General features: G+C 47.3%; 1 protein-coding gene across 3 annotated transcripts in view; it reads right to left on the minus strand.

The window, feature by feature from the left end:
• Window positions 1–18,508, minus strand: part of TLK2 (tousled like kinase 2) — a 2,257,819-nt gene that overhangs the window by 1,921,122 nt on the left and 318,189 nt on the right. For all 3 annotated transcript variants that reach the window (XM_069634151.1, XM_069634152.1, XM_069634150.1), the window contains exon 4: window positions 16,005–16,074. In XM_069634151.1, the coding sequence (XP_069490252.1) occupies window positions 16,005–16,074 (70 nt within the window). The remainder of the gene's footprint in view (window positions 1–16,004; window positions 16,075–18,508) is intronic.

Genomic DNA, 18,508 nt, shown 5'->3' on the forward strand with positions numbered 1-18,508 from the left:
GGACCAGTAACTTGTTCTTCAAATGGATTGTGTCCTCCCACGTATTCCTCATTTTTGATAGACTACCAAAGCAGTTTGTGTTTGGAGGTGGGATGCCAATAATGTACCTATTTGTTTATATTATGAAGGACAGCTTTTGCAAATTTAGCTTCCTCTCCTGAAGGACTACACAGTATAATCTACTGAAAGTATGAAGGGTTGACCAGGTTGCTGTTCTGCAAATGTCCCACACTGGTACACCTCTTTCCAGAGCTGAGGAAGCAGCCACTCCTCTAGTGGAAGGCTCCCTCAAACCTTCGGGACAAATCTTTGCCTACCAACGAGTAGCATTCTGTAATGCACATGATAATCCATCTAGAGATTGTTTGTTTTGTGACCGCCAAACCTAATCCTTGACCAGAGTAACCAATGAAGAGCTGGTCATCTTGACAAACACTTGCTGTTCAGGTAATGTAGTAGCTTAATACCCTTTTGGGGTTCAGAGAATGCAATCTCTCTTCCTCCTTTGATGGACGAGGAGGTGGATAAAAAGTTGGTAATACGATACGTTGTGGAAGCTGAAACTACGGCACAACTTTCGGAAGGAAAGACGACCGTACTCTTAGAACCGCTCTGTCCTTGGAAAAGGTTGTGAATGGTGGTTTGGAAGGCAGTGCTTGTAGATCACTTACCCTGCAGGCAGAAATGATAGCTACTAAAAATGGAGTTTTCAAGATGAGTGACTTAAAGGACATGAATGCAAGGGCTCAAATGGAGCTCCCAAAAACATCTTCATACTAGATTTAAATCCCATGATGGCACGTTGAAGGGTACAGGTGAGAACAAATTTGTCAGGCCCTTAAGAAATTGTACCATTCACGGCAGTTTGAAGTATGATCCCTCATCCGGAGATCTCTTGATGACTTGAGTGCCGCTAGATTGCCCTTCACCGTGGCCACTTGCAACTCGGAATAGGTGAGGTGGAGAAAAAAAGATCAAACATGGGGAAGCTTACACATGAAAGGATCAGGTTTCTTTTCCCTGCACGAGCACCAGCTGAGAAATATATTCCAACGGCAGCAGTAAAGGGATTTAGTTGCTGGTCTTCTAGCTGAAATCAACAGCTTCATTACATCTCCCGGGAGGCCCCAATCCTTGTATCTCACCCTTTCAGACACCAGGCGTGAAGAATGCAACTTCCCTCTTGCAAGAGTAGGTCCTCTGTTTGGGGAAGACAAATTGGAGGGCAGATGGCCATTTCCAGAAAATTCGGGCACCACGTTCTCCTGACCCAATCCGGAGCAATGAGGATCATGGTTTTCCCGAACTGCCTCAACCTCCCAACGACTAGAGGAATGACTAGAGGAATGACTGAGACTGGTGGAAATGCATACAGAAGTGGAAACTTCCAGTCCACCATGAACATGTCTCCTAGAGCTCCTCTTTGGGGACATTTCCTGGAGCAGAACAGCTCGCACTTATGGTTGACACTGGTCGCGAGCAGATCCACTTGAGGTGTTCCCCAAAGGGTGAAGATCTGCACAAGGACTGCCTGAGCTAGTCCCACTCATGGGAGATTGTGCTCGGTCTGCTCAGAGCATCGCCACCATGTTCTTTTCTCTGGCCAGATGAACTGCCAGAAGAGGGATTCCTTCTCTCAGTGCACAGAACCAGAGCTGCATTGCCTTTCTGCACAGGGGCAGTGACCCTACACTTCCTGTCTTATTGAGGTAGTGCATGGCCAATGTGTAGTCTGCCATTATCAGTACACCGTTCTGCCGTATGGAGGGCAGGAAGGTCATCAGTGCTAGTCTGACTTTCGTTAGCTCTTACATGTTGCTATGGAGTCTGGACTCTGACTGAGACCAGTGTCTGCTTATTGAAAGATCTCATGTGCCCACCCCATCCTGTGAGCGAGGCGTTTGTCACAACTGTCATCTCCGGCCATGGTTGCCAAAAAGGTTCTGCTCTCATCACATTCTCTCGGTTGGCCGACCACAGAATATCCTGGGCAACCTTTGTCAGGGCCTGAAGAAGGTCCGTCATTCTGCCAGAGAATTAAGACCACTGGGATCTGAGAGCCCAGTGAAGGGATCTCATTCTCAGACAGGCTTCTGGCACCAGACAGAAAAATGCAGGATGCCATGAGGCCGAGCAATCTTAGAAAGTCGTAGGCCGGGAGATGTTGGGCAGTCTGACATTTTTGGACCATCTGCAAGTGATGCTGAGCCCTTAACTCGGGTGGCAGAGCTTTTCCCTGAGGCTGAATTCAAGACTGCTCAAATAAATTGAAGCTTCTGTGAAGGTGTCAAGTGGGACTTATTGAAGTTCAGGGAGAAGCCCAACCGGTGAAGGAAGTGGCAGGTGCGACATATGATTCTGCAACTGTTCCAGAGAAATAGCCCCGATCAACCAATCATTCAGGTAGGGGTAGATGTGAATCCCCTCCCTCCTTAGACTCGCTGCCACCACTGCCAAAAGCTTGGTGAAAACTCTTGGGGCGGAGATGAGCCCGAATGGCAGAACTCGAAATTGATAATGAGAATCGCCAACCGCAAACCTCAGGTACTTTCTGTGCTTCCGATGTATGGGCATATGAAAGTAAGCATCCTGAAGGTCCAATGACGCCAACCAATCCTGGAGTCAAAGGGCCTGAAGGATCTGTGAAAGAGTTACCATCTTGAACTTGTCCTTCCTGAGGAAATTGTTCAAGCATCTCAAGTCCAAGATGGGTCGCACTCCTCCATTCCTTCTTGGGTTTTAGGAAGTAGGGAGAATACCAACCCAGGTTTCTCTCGGCTGCAGGTACCAGTTCTTTTGCACCTTTCTCCAACAGAATGAGAATCTGCTGTTGGAGGAGCGGGTCTGGAACCAAGGCTGATCTGGCTTTTCGGGGGAATCGGGAGGTCTCTTTAGGAATGGGAGACTGTAACTATCAGCTATGGTTTGTAGCACCCGTGCGTCTGAAGTTATGCTTCGCCAACTCCAGAGATGATATGGCAGACTCCCTCCTACCACAAACTTGTGGGTGAGAGAGTCATTTTGCAGCTCAGGGCAACTCTGTTGGTGTTGCACATGAGTTCTACCTTCTCTTCTTTAGGAATAGAAGCGAAAAAGACGTCCTCTCCATCGGTGACCTGAAGATTGAGGTTGCTCGATTGCCACACCTAATGACTTAGCTGCAGCCCTAGAAGCTTGCGGCTTCTCCAAACTGCGGTCAGCCTTATTTGCCAAAAAGAAAAGTACCATCAAAGGGCATATCTAACAGGCGTGCTTGAACATCCGCTGAAAATCCTTATTTTCTCAGCCATGACATCACAGTGCTGGCAGCCATGGATCTGCTTATGGAATCCACTGCATCCAGGCTGGACTGTAAGGATTGCCTTATTGCATCTTTGCCATCTTGGACTAGGCTTAAAAATCTGTCGCTTTCCTCACCCTCCGGTATATGCTCTGCTGCTAGAGCAGCTACACCCCAAAGAGTGTGAGTGTATTTTGCCAAGGCACTTGTGGCAACCTTTCGATCCTCTGTCAGCAGGAGTGGAAGGGTAAGCTGCGGACTTGGAAGAGACAGTTGATGCTTATACAACCAGGCTCTCTGGTGTTGGATGCCTGTTCAGAAAAGGAGGGTCCACAGAAGCTGTTCTGTATTTCTTCAGCAAGATTTTATTCACAAGGGGAATGGAATCTGGCTTCAGCCATTTTTCCAATACCCTTACCTTTTCACGCTGCTTTAAGGGTAACACAGCCTCCTTTACTTTTTCGTGCGGCTGTATGAACCTAGCACGGTTCAAAAAAACAATGCAAAGTTTCTTGTGCCACAAAGCTAGTATGGATATAAAATCAGCCTGCAAAGTTTCAGGTTTTGCTGTGCAAAACTAGCACAGATCATGGAAAACCGTACAAAGGTTTTCGTGGCGCTGCACAAAACTACCACAGATCGAAAAAGACCCACACAAGTTGCTTGTGCTGCTGCAGGAACCTATGACCAATTGAAAAAACGTGCAAAGTTTCTCGTGGCACGGCACAAAACTAGCATAGATTGTAAAAAAACTGGGTGATATTTCTTTGGCAGCAGAATCACAATGCTGATTTCACGGAATGGGCTGAAGCGGATTCCAGTGCAGATTCTGCACTTTTTGTTTCGCAGGTGAAAGTTTCACTCACCCCTGGTTGGGAAAGCAGAATTTAGGAGTAATAAAACTATCAAACAGATGCCAAAGCACAATTATTTTATTTAAGTCACAATCTCCTTCTAATGCTTTAGAAGAAAATAGAATTTAGCTATTTACAGTGGCCCATCTGTGACTACCACTAAAACATAAAGATTAGAAGCAGATATGCAAAGGAATGCCATCATGTAAATCAATTAAACAGAATCTTGTTAACAAGTAGTGACTATTCATGAAGAGCTGTAACTCAATCTTGGCTTCAAAGTGTCTCTCATTAAGCATATCTGCTACAGCCAACAATTATGAGGATTGTTCTACACTTACAAGGCCTATTCGGAAACCATATAAATAAGATGCATATCCTACTTTTTAAAGTAAAATGAGCAAAACAAAATTGTCGCCGTGTTAGTCCAGTTTTTTTTGCTAAACTGGAAATGTTGAGTTTTGTTATATTGTATAGGACTACTGAAAATCTTGTGCTGCGATGGAAAATGCATTGGCTTTCGAAGTCTACCTTTCTCATCAGATAAGAGACAAAAGCTAGGGGAGAGGCACATTCTGAGAATTCATCCAAGGAATGCAGTGTTGCGGTTATGTTATGCAACCATTGTAAATCTACAACACAGAACCATTAGTACACACTTATTGGCCATTTCAAATGGAATACTGAAGAAAATGGACTGATCAAAATCGGTGTGCAATATTAGCCCAGTTTCCCTTTCACTCCACAGACCATGGTCTAGCTGCCAACCTGGGCCTGGTGACAATTTGCGTCTACATAGACAAGGCTCTGTGTTGTAAGACAACTACGGTGGTGATGCGCTCACTCTAAAAGACAAATGGAACGTATCAATAATACTGCACATAATCATTACAAATTAAAAATGATTTTCTTTTCCAACATATAGAATATTTACCAAAGAAAAAGACCTTGAAAAAGCCCACACTCTAGGCCAGCAGATGTTCTGGCTAGGTACAAAACACATGTAGGTCAATATAAGGCATTTTGGGGAGGACTTCACATTTTTGGGTCCTACTTAGGGACTGTGACGATAACACATCACTTTCCATAGAACATTGGAACTGTGGGATCGATCAGGACCTATACAACAGGCAGTTCATTACATTTATTTACAAAACTATATGGCATGCCTACTTTAGATTCAAATGTATTGTTTTCTTGAAAACGGACTGAATATTGAAACTATTAATATACAATAGGAAAAACATCACTGGTTATTTTCATTATTTGTATTGTATTTGTTAATAATTATAGTGTGCTTTTGACAGAGCACTTTACAAACATTAATGAGCAACAGAAAAGTAGTCATGATTGCAGTACAAGAACTCTGTATATGGAGAAAATAATAAGGAACCAGAGAGATGATGGAACAAGTGTTTTGACAAGTATAAAAGACATTAAGAGGATGAACAGACAGCAAGAGGCAGGGAGTTCCAATGTTTGGGGTTGGGAAGGGAAAAGGAAGAAAAGCAGGAAACAGGACGAAATCAGAGGAGGGATGAGTGGGGGCAAGACCATGTAAACCTGTAAAGATATTACAAAGAAAGTTAAAAAGGAACCAGGAGTTGAATGGCAAAAAGGAGACCGACCTAATAATACAGGAGGGGGGAGGGAGGTGTGGGAAAACAGAAGGTGTCTCACCCGCTAGTCCCTGGGGTCTCTCTTAGGTTGCCTGGGCACGGCCAAAGCCTTTGGATCCAGACACTGGGGGTAGACCAGTGCGGGAGGATCACCTGGGTGAGGGGTTTTCGGGAGTGGGAGTTGGACACCGGATGGCGAGTCGCGGTATCCCCCTCCCTTTAAAGCCTTTACCCAATCCTACCCGATAGGATATTTAGAAACTCTAACCCCCCCTCTTTCCCTTCGCGAACACTTTCACACAGACAGCCTGCTCTGGGAGAAATCAGACTAACACCCGCGCACTGTATCCGACATGTCCTACTACTATGGTCAGGCAATCACTGGTAATCGCTCACATCTGACTTCCATTAAACTTCCCCAAATGGATAAAAGGCGGAGCATGAGAGCACACTCTGAGCGGGGCAGAGCACACAAAGGAACAGTACTTTGCAGACGGCAGCTGAACGAAGGAAGGAAGACGGCAAACCAAGAAGGGTAACGCAAGGAGGGAGATACCCATGACCTTTTCGGCAAGAAACCGTTACTTTCCAAAACCATTCAGATTAGAAAGCGTAAAGCCAGGAAACCAAACTGAAGAATCCTGTATTGTGTGTCGGAGATGCCCATGAATGTCCTGCACAGCTGACCGAGACGGGGAGGAACAGCAGTCGTCGTGGTACCATCCTTGGCTCCAAGATTAAAGCAGCACCTCAGAGTTCAATGTAGCCAGTGAGTTGGGGGAGACCGATGCAAGACCAGTCTGTGTTGAAGTCAAGGTTGCAAGCAGCAACATTGTATAAAGAGCGCAAGAACGAAGATTGAAACTTGTGTGATGAAAGACGCGAGGAAAGATTGATTGCTTATGAATGATTGAACATTAAAAAGGGAAAGATATGATACCAGTGACAGAGTGGTCCTGCACCACAAGGGTGCTCAATCGAAGGTCTCTGTAAGGTATCCAGCCAAGAAGTGGCGGAAACTAAAGTAGAAGATTGGCAAGAACATTGTGTGAAATGAATCGAAGTGGTCCTACGACGGTTTAAGCAAAACCCATCACACATTCGAAAGTCTTCGATTTTTGATAATCAAGATGAAAGGTAGAAAGTGAGATTACATGGTACGAGCCCGAACGAGGGAGACCAACTGTGAATATTGGGCTAAAGGGATCTGAGCCCAAACGAGGGAGATCCAGGGTCCGAGCCCAAACGAGGGAGACCAATTTGTGAACATTGTGGTAAAAAGGGGTCCGAGCCCGAAGGAAGGAGACCCATGATTAACACTGGAAGCGAGAACTTGTGAACTGTGAAAATCCTGATAAGAAGGGAATGTTGGTGCTTGTTTGGTACAACAGCCCCTCTACAGTAAAAGACTGTTCTTGGGAAAGCAGCTTTGGCAGAAAGTTCCGATACCTATGATTTGAACTGTATCCTTGTGGCAGAGAAGCCAGGGTGTGTGCAAAGCTCGAACGTGCCGCCTTGCCCCGTGCTGCCTTCATTACAGAGCAGAAAGGAAATAAGACTGATCGAGTTCTAGATAGAGCGAAAAGAGGTTAAGATGCCAAGGGAGACCAAGCAAAGCAGTAGTTGATGCAAGAGAATTTAAAAGATGATGAGAAGTTCAGTACGATGAAATGATAAAAAGGGACAAGCATGACAGATTATGAAGGAGGAAAAGAACAAGTTACTTTCTTACCTGGTAACGTTCTTTCGATGGGATGGTCCGACGACGTATTCCATATCTATGACAGGTAATCACCACAGCTGTGCTGCTTCGGAAACTTTTTTCGGCGTCTGCGTCCTGCATCAATGACGTCGATGCGCCGTCGTCGAGGACCTCCTCCGACGTCCGACGTCATCCGATGTGATAAGTAGGATGCACGACGCCCGTAGCCTCAGTTGTAGTTTTTTCCCCCAGAACGTGTGACATTAGTCTACTGCCAGTCAGACACAAAGCCTTGCGGAACGTACGCTGCAATCGCAAAAGAAATTCTGCAGCGGGGAAGGTAGGGAGGGAGCGATATGGAATACGTCGTCGGACCATCCCATCGAAAGAACGTTACCAGGTAAGAAAGTAACTTGTTCTTCGAGGGGATTGGGTCCTCCAACGTATTCCATATCTATGACAGACTCCCAAAGCAGTACCAGAGCAAGGAGGAGGGAAAGAATTTAGAATCAAAATTTAGAATTGCCAATCAAATAGCAGAGCAAAGCACCGCCTTGCCAAAGGCCAGATCCTGTCCTCGGATGGAATCGAGGGAATAGTGACGTACAAATGTATGTACTGAAGCCCAGGTGGCTGCATCACAGATGTTGCGAATAGGAACAGCCCTCTGCAGGGCAGTAGATGCAGCCATACCCCTGGTAGAATGGACCCGCAAGCCAGCCGATGGGTCCTTACCCGCCAAGCGGTAACACTCCGAGATAACCAAAATAATCCAGCGAGACAGTCTGTTTCGTCACAGCTTGTCCCAAACGCTTACCAGCGTAACCAATTAAAGCTCTCCTAGGATCAAGCCTATGGAGCCTCTCCTCTTCCTTACCAGGATGCGGAGGAGGATAGAATGCCGGAAGAACAACCTTCTGGGCCAAATGAAATTCCGTCACTACCTTCGGAAGAAAAGAAGGACGAACTCTAAGGACAACCCTGTCCTTATGGAAAACAGTGAAGGGTGGCTTAACTGAAAGTGCCTGTAACTCACTCACTCTGCGAGCGGAAGTAACCGCAACTAAATACACAGTTTGCAGAGTCAACAGCCTCAAAGGGCAAGAATGTAAAGGCTCAAACGGAGCACCCATAAGAAACTTAAGAACAAGGTTTAAATCCCAACCGGGCACCAGGAAAGGCGACAGAGGGAACACATTAGTGAGCCCTTTCAGAAACTGTGAAATTAAAGGGATTTTAAAGTAGGAACACTCTTCAGACGAGCGCTTAAAGATGGACAGCACCGCCAGGTAACCTTTAATGGTACCCACTTGCAAGCCCCTGTGGGCCAAAGAAAGTAAAAAGGACAGAACCATGGGGATGTTACATGCAAAAGGATCCACATTCTGAACTCTGCACCAGTCGCAGAACTTACGCCAACGGTACAGAGACTTTGTTGCTGGCCGTCTGGCCAAGAGCAACACCTCCATCACGTCTTCAGGGAGGTCCCAATCCTTATACCTCAACCTTTCAGAAGCCAAACGTGAAGGTTGAGGGATCTGACCTCCGGATGGATAACCTGACCCCCCTCCTGTGAGAGCAGATCGTCTCGGTAGGGAAGACGACGTGGAGGGCAGATGGACAAGTCGAGAAGGTCCAGGTACCACGTCCTCTGAGCCCACGCCGGAGCAATGAGGATCATCCGGGAACCGAACTTCCGTAACCTCCGCAGCACTTGCGGGATGACGGGGACTGGAGGAAACACGTACAGCAGCGGGAATGACCACTCCACCACGAACGCGTCTCCTAAGGCTCCTTTTGGAGGAAATTCCCACGAGCAGAACCTCTCGCACTTCCGGTTGACAGTGGAGGCGAAGAGATCCACTTGAGGGGTCCCCCAACGGGCGAAGATCTCCAGGAGAATCTCCTGAGCCAACTCCCACTCGTGAGAGATCGTGCTCTGCCTGCTCAGAGCGTCCGCCGTCACGTTTTCGTCTCCGGCCAGATGAACTGCTGAGATCGAAACTTCCTGCTGGATGGCCCAGAACTCGAGCTGCATCGCCTCCCTGCACAGAGGAAGTGACCCTGCCCCCCGCTTTTTGTTGAGGTAGTGCATGACCACTGTGTTGTCCGTCAGGATCAGGACATTCTTTCCTCGCACAGTCGGCAGAAAAGCCTTCAGGGCTAGCCTGACGGCCCTCAGCTCCAACAGATTGATATGGAGTCTGGACTCCGACGGAGACCAAGGACCATGGCTGTCAGCCCGTTGGCATGAGCTCCCCATCCCGTGAGGGATGCATCTGTCACGATTGTCACCTCCGGCCAGGGAAGCCAAAATGGAGTCCCCTTCATCAAGTTGCCTTCGACGTCCCACCAAAGAAGGTCCTGGGCGACCGAGGGCGGCACCTGAACCGGGTCCGACATCCTGCCGGAAGACTGCGACCTTTGCATCTTGAGTGCCCACTGCAAAGATCTCATCCGCAGACGAGCCTCTGGCACCAGAAGAATGCAGGATGCCATGAGGCCGAGCAACCTCAAGAACTCAAACGCTGGGAGCGTCTGGGCATGCTGAAACTTGTGCACCATCTGCTGAATGTGAAGAGCCCTCACCTGGGGAGGAAAACACTGCCCTGGGGAAGTGTCGATCACTGCTCCGATGTACTGGAGCCGCTGTGTTGGCGTCAAATGGGACTTCTTTAAATTGAGGGAGAAGCCCAGCCTGTGAAGGGAGTGGCAGGTGACGGACAGATGATCCAGGACTTGCTCGGGAGAGCTCCCCCTGATCAACCAATCGTCCAGATAGGGGTAGACGTGAATCCCCCCTTGCCTGATATGCGCTGCCACCACCACCATGAGCTTGGTGAAAACCCTCGGGGCAGAGGTCCATCCGAACGGCAGGACCCGAAACTGAAAGTGCGAGTCGCCAACCGCAAACCTCAGGTACTTCTTGTGCTTGGGATGGATCGGCACATGGAAGTAAGCATCCTTGAGGTCGAGAGACACCAACCAGTCCTGAAGCTGAAGGGCCTGGAGGACTTGAGAGAGTAACCATCTTGAACTTGTCCTTCCTGAGGAGTTTGTTCAAACCGCGCAGGTCCATGATGGGTCTCAATCCCCAGTCTTTCTTTGACATCAAAAAATAAGGGGAATACCATCCCTTGTTCCTCTCCGCTACAGGCACCAGTTGTACGGTGTCTTTCTCCAGCAGGGCTTGAATTTCCTGCGCAAGGAGCGGATCCGGACTCTGCAAAGAGAGGTTCCCCGGTGGATTGTCGTGAGGCCTCTGCCGAAAGGGAAGACAGTAGCCATGGGTTATGATCTCCAGAACCCACACATCTGAAGTAATGGCACGCCACTCTACAAGATGCTGCGCCAGCCTTCCCCCAACCGGCGAACCATGGGACATGGCCTCATGACTGAGTGGTAGCGGCTGCGGCGTTACCTGAGGGCAAAGAGGCAACTGCCCGAGCGGCCTTGGCACCACGGGTACCCTGTCCACCTCTGGTACCCCTGCGTTGGCCTCTTTGACTGCCAGCTCCTCTCGCTTTACTGAAGGACGAGTAATAGCGAAAGGAAGCACCCCTCCATTGCTGTCCCCTAGGACGAAAAGGCAGAGGTTGGCAAACTGCAGCACCCAATGACTTTGCTGCAGCTTTGGAGGTCTGCAACATCTCAAGGCTCTCGTCAGCCTTGCTGCCAAAAAGGTGTTCACCGTCAAAGGGCATGTTGAGGAGCCGAGACTGCACATCAGGAGCAAACCCCGACTTCCTCAACCACGCAAACCTGCATATCACGGTGCTCGCCGCCATGGACCTGCTGACGCATTCAGCCATGTCCAAACCCGACTGAACGGACTCACACATGGCATCCTTACCATCCTGGACCATAGCAAGGAAACCATCCCGTTCGTCTCCTTCGGGAATACGTTCAGCCGCTAACGCAACACAGTTCCACAAAGTGTGTGTGAAACGAGACAAGGCACAAATGAAGTTGGCCGCCTGAAGCGCCATACCACCTGAAGAAAACACTTTCTTCGCCCAGCCATCAAAACATTTGTCGTCCCTATCAGGAGGGATGGTAGGGAACGACGCCTGCTTTGCCGGGGCCGTGGCCGCCTGCACCACCAAACTCTCCGGAGTGGGGTGCCTGGTCAAGTAGCAGGGGTCGCTACTGGCTAGACGGTATTTTCGCGACAAGGACCTGCCCACCGCCGGGAGACTCTCCGGAGCAGTCCAAGCCGCCGCCACCCTTCTCTGTAGAGCCATGTGAAACGGCAGTACCGGGTCAGTTGGGGGACCAACATCAAGGATGTCCGTGAGATCATCCTGCACAAACTCCCCTGGGGGAGCAGACCATCCCAAGTACTCGGAGACCCTAGCCATAAGGCGCCGGTACGAGCAATCGGCATGAGAGCCAGGCTCAGGCCTACAAAACTCTACCTCCGGAGAGGTGTCCAGTCCATTGGCATCATGCAGGGACTGCCTCAAATCGTCAAATTGGCTATGGCCCGAGACCATCTCATCTGGAACCTGACTAGGAACCAGGCCATCAGAATCCTCATCCACCTCCGAAATATACTCTAGGTGGGGAAAAGAAGGCACCCGAGAGTTATTGCTCCTAACCAGAGCCTTCCTAGGGGGTTCCCCCGTGCCACGGGGTACCTCCGACACCCCGGCCTCAAAAGGCGTCGAGTGAATCGGCGCCGGCGTCGAGAGAACAGGCATCAGCGCCGAGAGGATCGGCGTCGAGTAAATCGGCGTCGACGTCAGATGCAGCGCCGCCAGCATCGACGGCGTCGACAGAGTCCTCGAAGCCGGAGCCTCGAGAAAGCCTGTCGACGCCCTCGACGCCTCAGGCGTCGATGTCTTCCACAAAGACATCACAGGTGCACACAGTCTCGAACGCGTCGAGGACTGGGACCTGGAACGGTTACGTCGAGAACGAGTCCCCTTGTCCGAACGGCACCTCTCCCGTGACTCGTGCCGACCACTAATGCGAGCGGTGTCTCTCGACCTCTCACGGCCGGCCCCACTCGGGGGCGCGGACGGCTTAGTACCCTGCGACTCGAAAATCGCCAGCATTTTCTTCCCGAAGGAAGCCCATTCCTCCGGCGTCGCATGGCTGGTGGGGTAAGCGACGTGCCGGGCAGAGTCCTCAGAAGAGGACCTGGAAGACTACCGCTGTCCGCGCTTCCGAGAATGCCTCGAAGAGGCCAAGGAGTGGCGAGACCGACTCCTAGAAGGAGACCGACGAGACTTCCGACGACGACGCGGAGAGTCAGCTCTCGAATCATCTGTCGAAAGCCCCGCAGACTTCGACTTCTGGGGCCTGGACACCCGACCTACCGACAACAACTTCTTACGTTCCCGTAAGGCTTTGGACGTGAGCGACTGGCAGTCGATACAGTCCTCTGTGTCGTGGGCCTCCCCGAGGCACCAGAGGCAGGCGTCGTGCGAGTCTGTCACCGACCTCTTGGACCCACACTCCCCGCACTTCTTGAAGCCCGGAAGCGGGGTCGAAGACGAAGTAGAAGACATCTTCACACAAAGGATTTTCTCAAAAAAACTAACAGGTTCGAAGAACCGAGAAGAACAGAACTCCAAAGAGTCGAGGCGTAACCGAGATTCACGAAGCAACACGTTCGCTGAAAAAACGGAACTGAGGCTACGGGCGTCGTGCGTCCTACTTATCACATCGTATGACGTCGGACGTCGGAGGAGGTCCTCGACGACGGCGCATCGACGCAGAAAAAAGTTTCCGAAGCAGAACAGCTGTGGTGATTACCTGTCATAGATATGGAATACGTCGGAGGACCCAATCCCCTCGAACAACAAATACAGGCAGTGTTGGCGATTTGGGTATGAGATAGAACCAGAAGAGTCGCAGATGACTCCCAGGTTACAGACAGAGGAAGAAAAGGGAAGAGCAGATGAGAGGAAAAAAAGACCAGTTAGAAGAAGGGAGAGAGCGGGAAAAACATCAGTAATTTACCAATGTAAAACTACTCGTACTGGCATCATTCAGTTCAGTAATGCTGTTCACATTAGTTTTGGCATAATTATAAAAAAGAATAATTAACAGATACCAAGCTTGCTCACAATACTCGGGAGAGTGGGGCCAGTTGTTTCAATTATAAATACGATGGTGTATGCCAAAAAATAATAACCTGCCATCAGAAGTCAAATCAGAAAGCCCTTAAGCCACACCTGTTGAGCTAGACTTTAAATTAAGGCAAAAGATCAAAGGAGACCAGACAGCCTTGTTGTGTATCTCCAAATTGGGAGATTAGAACATTCATTCTCTTATCATTTGCTTCGTCATTCTTATAATTTGCAGAGCAAATGACACTTTCTTTCCCCAATGTCCCCTAAATCTTTACCCGCAGTATCTGCACATTTTTGTAATTATGGTTCTATGTAGTAATTGGTTTTTACATATCAGCCAATTACAACAGTGCCCACTCCCTGCAATCTGATGCGGTTGCACAGCAATTCTGGCACATTACAAAACTAAGTATATAAATGCATGAAGCAATAACATTAGTACTAAACAAACATTCTTAGATGCCATGTCCAGAATACACAAATCAATTAAGGCAAATGCCTTTCCAACACTCAGCATTTATGGCAAAAGACATCTTGGTTTCTCTACTAATGTGTACAGCATTAATAACCCTTTTATGATTTTTCTTTACTAGAATAAAACCGTATTAGTCCAATTAATCGGTTGTGGCAAAAAGGGGTTTAACAAATGGCAATTGTTGTGTGTAAAGACTAAATTTTAGTGCCAGAAATAAAGATTTAAATAGACAATGAGTTCCGACTAGCCAGATTTTACAAACAATACTCTGCATTAATTCACCCATTACGCAAGGACCTTCCCAGCTCCATAACGTGATTCTAAAGCTTCTACCCAGTTGCCAAAAGATTTTTCTATTGCATGGGTCTTATTTTTAATGAGCAACATTACAGATATTGAAAACTCTGCAGTCAAGATCAGCCATTCAACCATGCAAAATGCAGTGGTGCGCTGTATATCGCACTAACATAACAAGCTAACCAGCCTCCGTTTGGGTAAATTAGCCTGGGTTAAATAATGCATATGGGCTTGTCGATTTAGCAAGTTAAGCAAAGAGGTTTGTGCAGAAGTCCGAAAAATGGTTGGTTTGACATAGACTTGTGGATGTTGAGCCGGCAGTAAACCAACATCCACAAGTCTATGTCTTGGTTTGGTTGGCATTTGTTTATAAATTGACAGTTTACTGGTTTTATTGGTGATGGAGACTTAAAGGTCATACCAGTCGAAGTACCTCTTATTCGGCCCTGGCAAACTAACGTTGCTCATACCATTTGTGATAATTGCCTTGAGTTAAGTTTCTAATTCGGTACAAGTTTCTCAAGGGTAGAGAACAGACTTTCCACTGTTGTTACTCCATTGCAGGATTCATAGCACTGAATGCAGAAAAAAAGCCTCTTGAAAACTATATTTAGCATGAGTTAATCATGATGGAGCATTTTAACCTGTACACAGGGGTTGCTCTAAACAAAGCCGCATGATCACAGGATTTATGACCAATAGCTAACCAATGGATGGACTGGAGCTTGCTTCCAGAGAACAAAATAAAAGCTAGCCAAGACTTACTATATACATGTGAAGCAGGTTCAATCGTGTACTTTGGGGTGAAAGCCTTCACGCATCAATCAAAATCTAAATCCAATATTAAACCAAAGCTACTACCCAGGCATAAGGTTACTCACCCCTATGATTCTCCACATACACAGGACACCATTTCTTACTCGCCAAAGTGCAATTATCACTAGCTAATGCCTAGAGGCAGTGCAAATTTTGAAGCCTGCTACAAGTGATATTTGAAAGAGCCCTCTATCACATTAATTTCACGCAGAATCATGCAACATGTGGAAAGACAATCCCACAGAATTTGCATTGTCTCCATGAACTAGGAATATCATTAGATATTTTAAGGTATGGAGAACATTTAGAGGCAGCATATTGCCACAGTCCTTAAAATTCCTCCCATGGTAAGCTTGGTTATATTTTTATTAAATAATTTCATTAAATGATTGAGCGCCCCGAGACCTTTAGGTTATCATTGCGCTATACAAGAACATATTTAGTTTAAAAAAAGGACTCCCTTTGTTTCCCCCGAAGATGCAAAGTACTGAAAATGACAGTCTAGATAGCTAGATTGCATTCTTAGCTGAGCTACCATTTTAAGTATGCCTCCTGTACAAGAGCTTTATTTGGTTCAAGTTGATCTTGACGTTTAAACGTGGTTCTGCACTTCACATAAGTGTTCAAACTATGGCCATTGATGGAAGCAAAGAAATAGATCACATTATATCTGTATTTTCACATCGATGTCTAAACCATTCATTATCTAATGGACGTTATAATGGTTGAGATTTACTTTAAAGCAAAGGCTCAACATTTATTTTTGGAAACTGTAAGAATGTCCATTCTTTTTGATGTGAACAACCTAGCCTAACAATTGCTTCACCATCAAAATGGAAAGGATATGTTGGAAACCATGCAAATAACTAGCTTGGTACCTTGACTAGTCTCGTACGGATCTGCTTTTCTTTTCCTGTTCCTCTGGTCATTCTGTTTCTTCTCAGGAGTCTGTTAAAAGAAATTCACAATTTAACTCTATTGACATGATTACATATTCTGAATGTATCTTAAATGAATCGGACAACAAGATAAAATATGTATCAAATTGTCAAAAATGTTTGAGACAAAGACTTCTGAGAATTTTGAAGAAAACGTGATCCATTTGCATTAGCGACATCAAAATGCAGTTCGATAAATGAACAAATTTAACCTGTGACAATGGACTGTCATGAACATATTTTGTAGTTAAATGCTTGAAGAATTGTCCTATGTGAAGACTTTTTGTTTCTCGTCTTTTGACGCAAAGAATATCTGCGGAACCAAAGTCATAAAGCAACAAAACTATACAAAAAGGCCTATTTAGCACCGTTTTAGTTTATTAAAGCAGAAGTGGAATGTTTTACATGACAAAGGGAAAGTAGTAAAGAATGCAAGTGACCACTGCCAAACTGTTGTAAGAGGTCAGCAACTTTCCTTATCTCACCTACCTGAAACATTCATGCATGTACATTAAATATCCATCCATAATACCCCACAGAAAGAAAACCTCAGAATAACAGTTTTGTCTCAAATTGCCCATGTTGGACACACAATCTGAAAACAAAGCAACACAGGTAACAGAAGGGATGCAGTAGTCCATTAGGGTACTAAATTCAGGGAGACTGTTACTACCCATAGCTGTTCCTTCTGCAGAACAAGCATTGTGTGTTTCTGAGAGAGGAAAATCAATTCTCAGAAGCAGAGATATTTTGTTAGGAGACAGTGTTCTGGGAGCAAGGACCAGGAGGACATAGCATCAAATAGTTCTGGAGCAGGCCCCACTTCAGGGGGTTGCCCAGCCCACTCTGGGGCCTGGGACCAGCAACAATGGGTAAGGATGAATGAAGGAATACAAAGAGGTGCTGAGGGCCTCCATTGACATGCACATATGCCAAGAATATTGTGGCTGCCAGCAATGGGGTGCTTACTGAACTCATTTGATATTTTATCAAAAGAAAAACAATTACACATTTGTGAAGCATATATCGGGAGACCACTAAACCTTCCAACTGTTTAGCCTGGATTGTATTCAAATATGCACCAACTTTTCAAAATAAAAGAGCAAAAGGGGGATAGAACAAACAGCAAACAAATGCAGAATGCACACAATGAGATTTCAGAATGGCCACTAGCCTTTTTAAACAATTCCTCCACTGTTCTAGCACAACAAAGCGTCTTGACCATTAAGGTCACCCGAAAGAAACACTGGATCGCCCCAGATAATCAGGTCAGCCACCATAAAGGGGGCTCTGCATTCCCATTTAGGGAGAAGGCAAGCTGGTGTGAGGGTGGTTGCAGGAGAAGGATGAGATTTGTAAAGATGAAAGATTTGAGTACACCCAGAGTCCAGGGACAGATGAAGGGCCATTAGTGCCAAGAAGCCTGGGAGTGCCAAGATGTGTGGTAGAACTAAGAGGCCTGGCCTGGAAGATGCCCAGAGCCTGAGAAGATGCAGAGGCATCTGAGACTTCGGGCACTCCAGAAAGCTGAATAGAAGAACCTTGTCCAGAACTGTGACCCATAGAGAGGGTGAGTCCATCTAATCACTATCAAAGCATTACGAGGGTTATATCCCAGAGACTGTGACAGAGCAGTTACATTCCTGGGACCAGAGAAGTGAGAGACACTAACTTTTCAGTAGGAAGGGCCATAAATTATAAGTTACTCACCGTAGTGACTAAAGTACTCTTCGTCCATAGTCCCCTTTCCTCCATACTGTATGGGCGTCCCTTCCAAGAGACGGGAGACGGAACCTTTTTCACCAGAAAAAAACGTATTCCCCTTTAAATTTAGAGGCACGCAGGGGTGCAGCCAAGGGAGCATGCGCTGCCCTGACTCCGCCTTCCGGCGCCACACCTCAGTCCCCATTGACGCGCAACAATAGATTTAACATTGCCTAATAACACCAGTATTATTAGGGGGGGAGGTTGGTGGGATGTATGGAGGTAAGGGGACTATGGACTAAGAGTACGTTAGTCACTACAGTGAGTAACTTATAATTACTCTTATGCCCCGTCCCCTTTCCTCCATACTGTATGGGTGATTACAACTGATTGTAGCCCCAGGGTGGAGAGGGGACCCTCCTTAAGCAAATAGGCCCCTTTGAACCGCCTGTCCGAAAGCTGCATCAGATCTAGAGCCGGCATCCAAACAGTAAAGCTTGCAAAATGCAGAGGGCGAGGCCTAAGTGGCCGCCCTGCTTATGACATGCCAAGGGACGTGACGCTGGAAGGCGATGGCCGTTGCCTTGGCCCTAACTGCATGGGCATGCGTGTTGGCCGGGAGTGGCTTGGGCTGGCCTTCGTACCATTCCTTGATGGCAGAGACCATCCAGCGGGATATGGAGGCCTTAGAGGTCTGATAGCCTGGCCTCGAGCCTCCGAACGTGACAAACAGAGCGTCC

This window comes from Ambystoma mexicanum, chromosome 13 (assembly GCF_040938575.1).
Source record: "Ambystoma mexicanum isolate Mex_15411 chromosome 13, UKY_AmexF1_1, whole genome shotgun sequence".
Taxonomy (NCBI): domain Eukaryota; kingdom Metazoa; phylum Chordata; class Amphibia; order Caudata; family Ambystomatidae; genus Ambystoma; species Ambystoma mexicanum.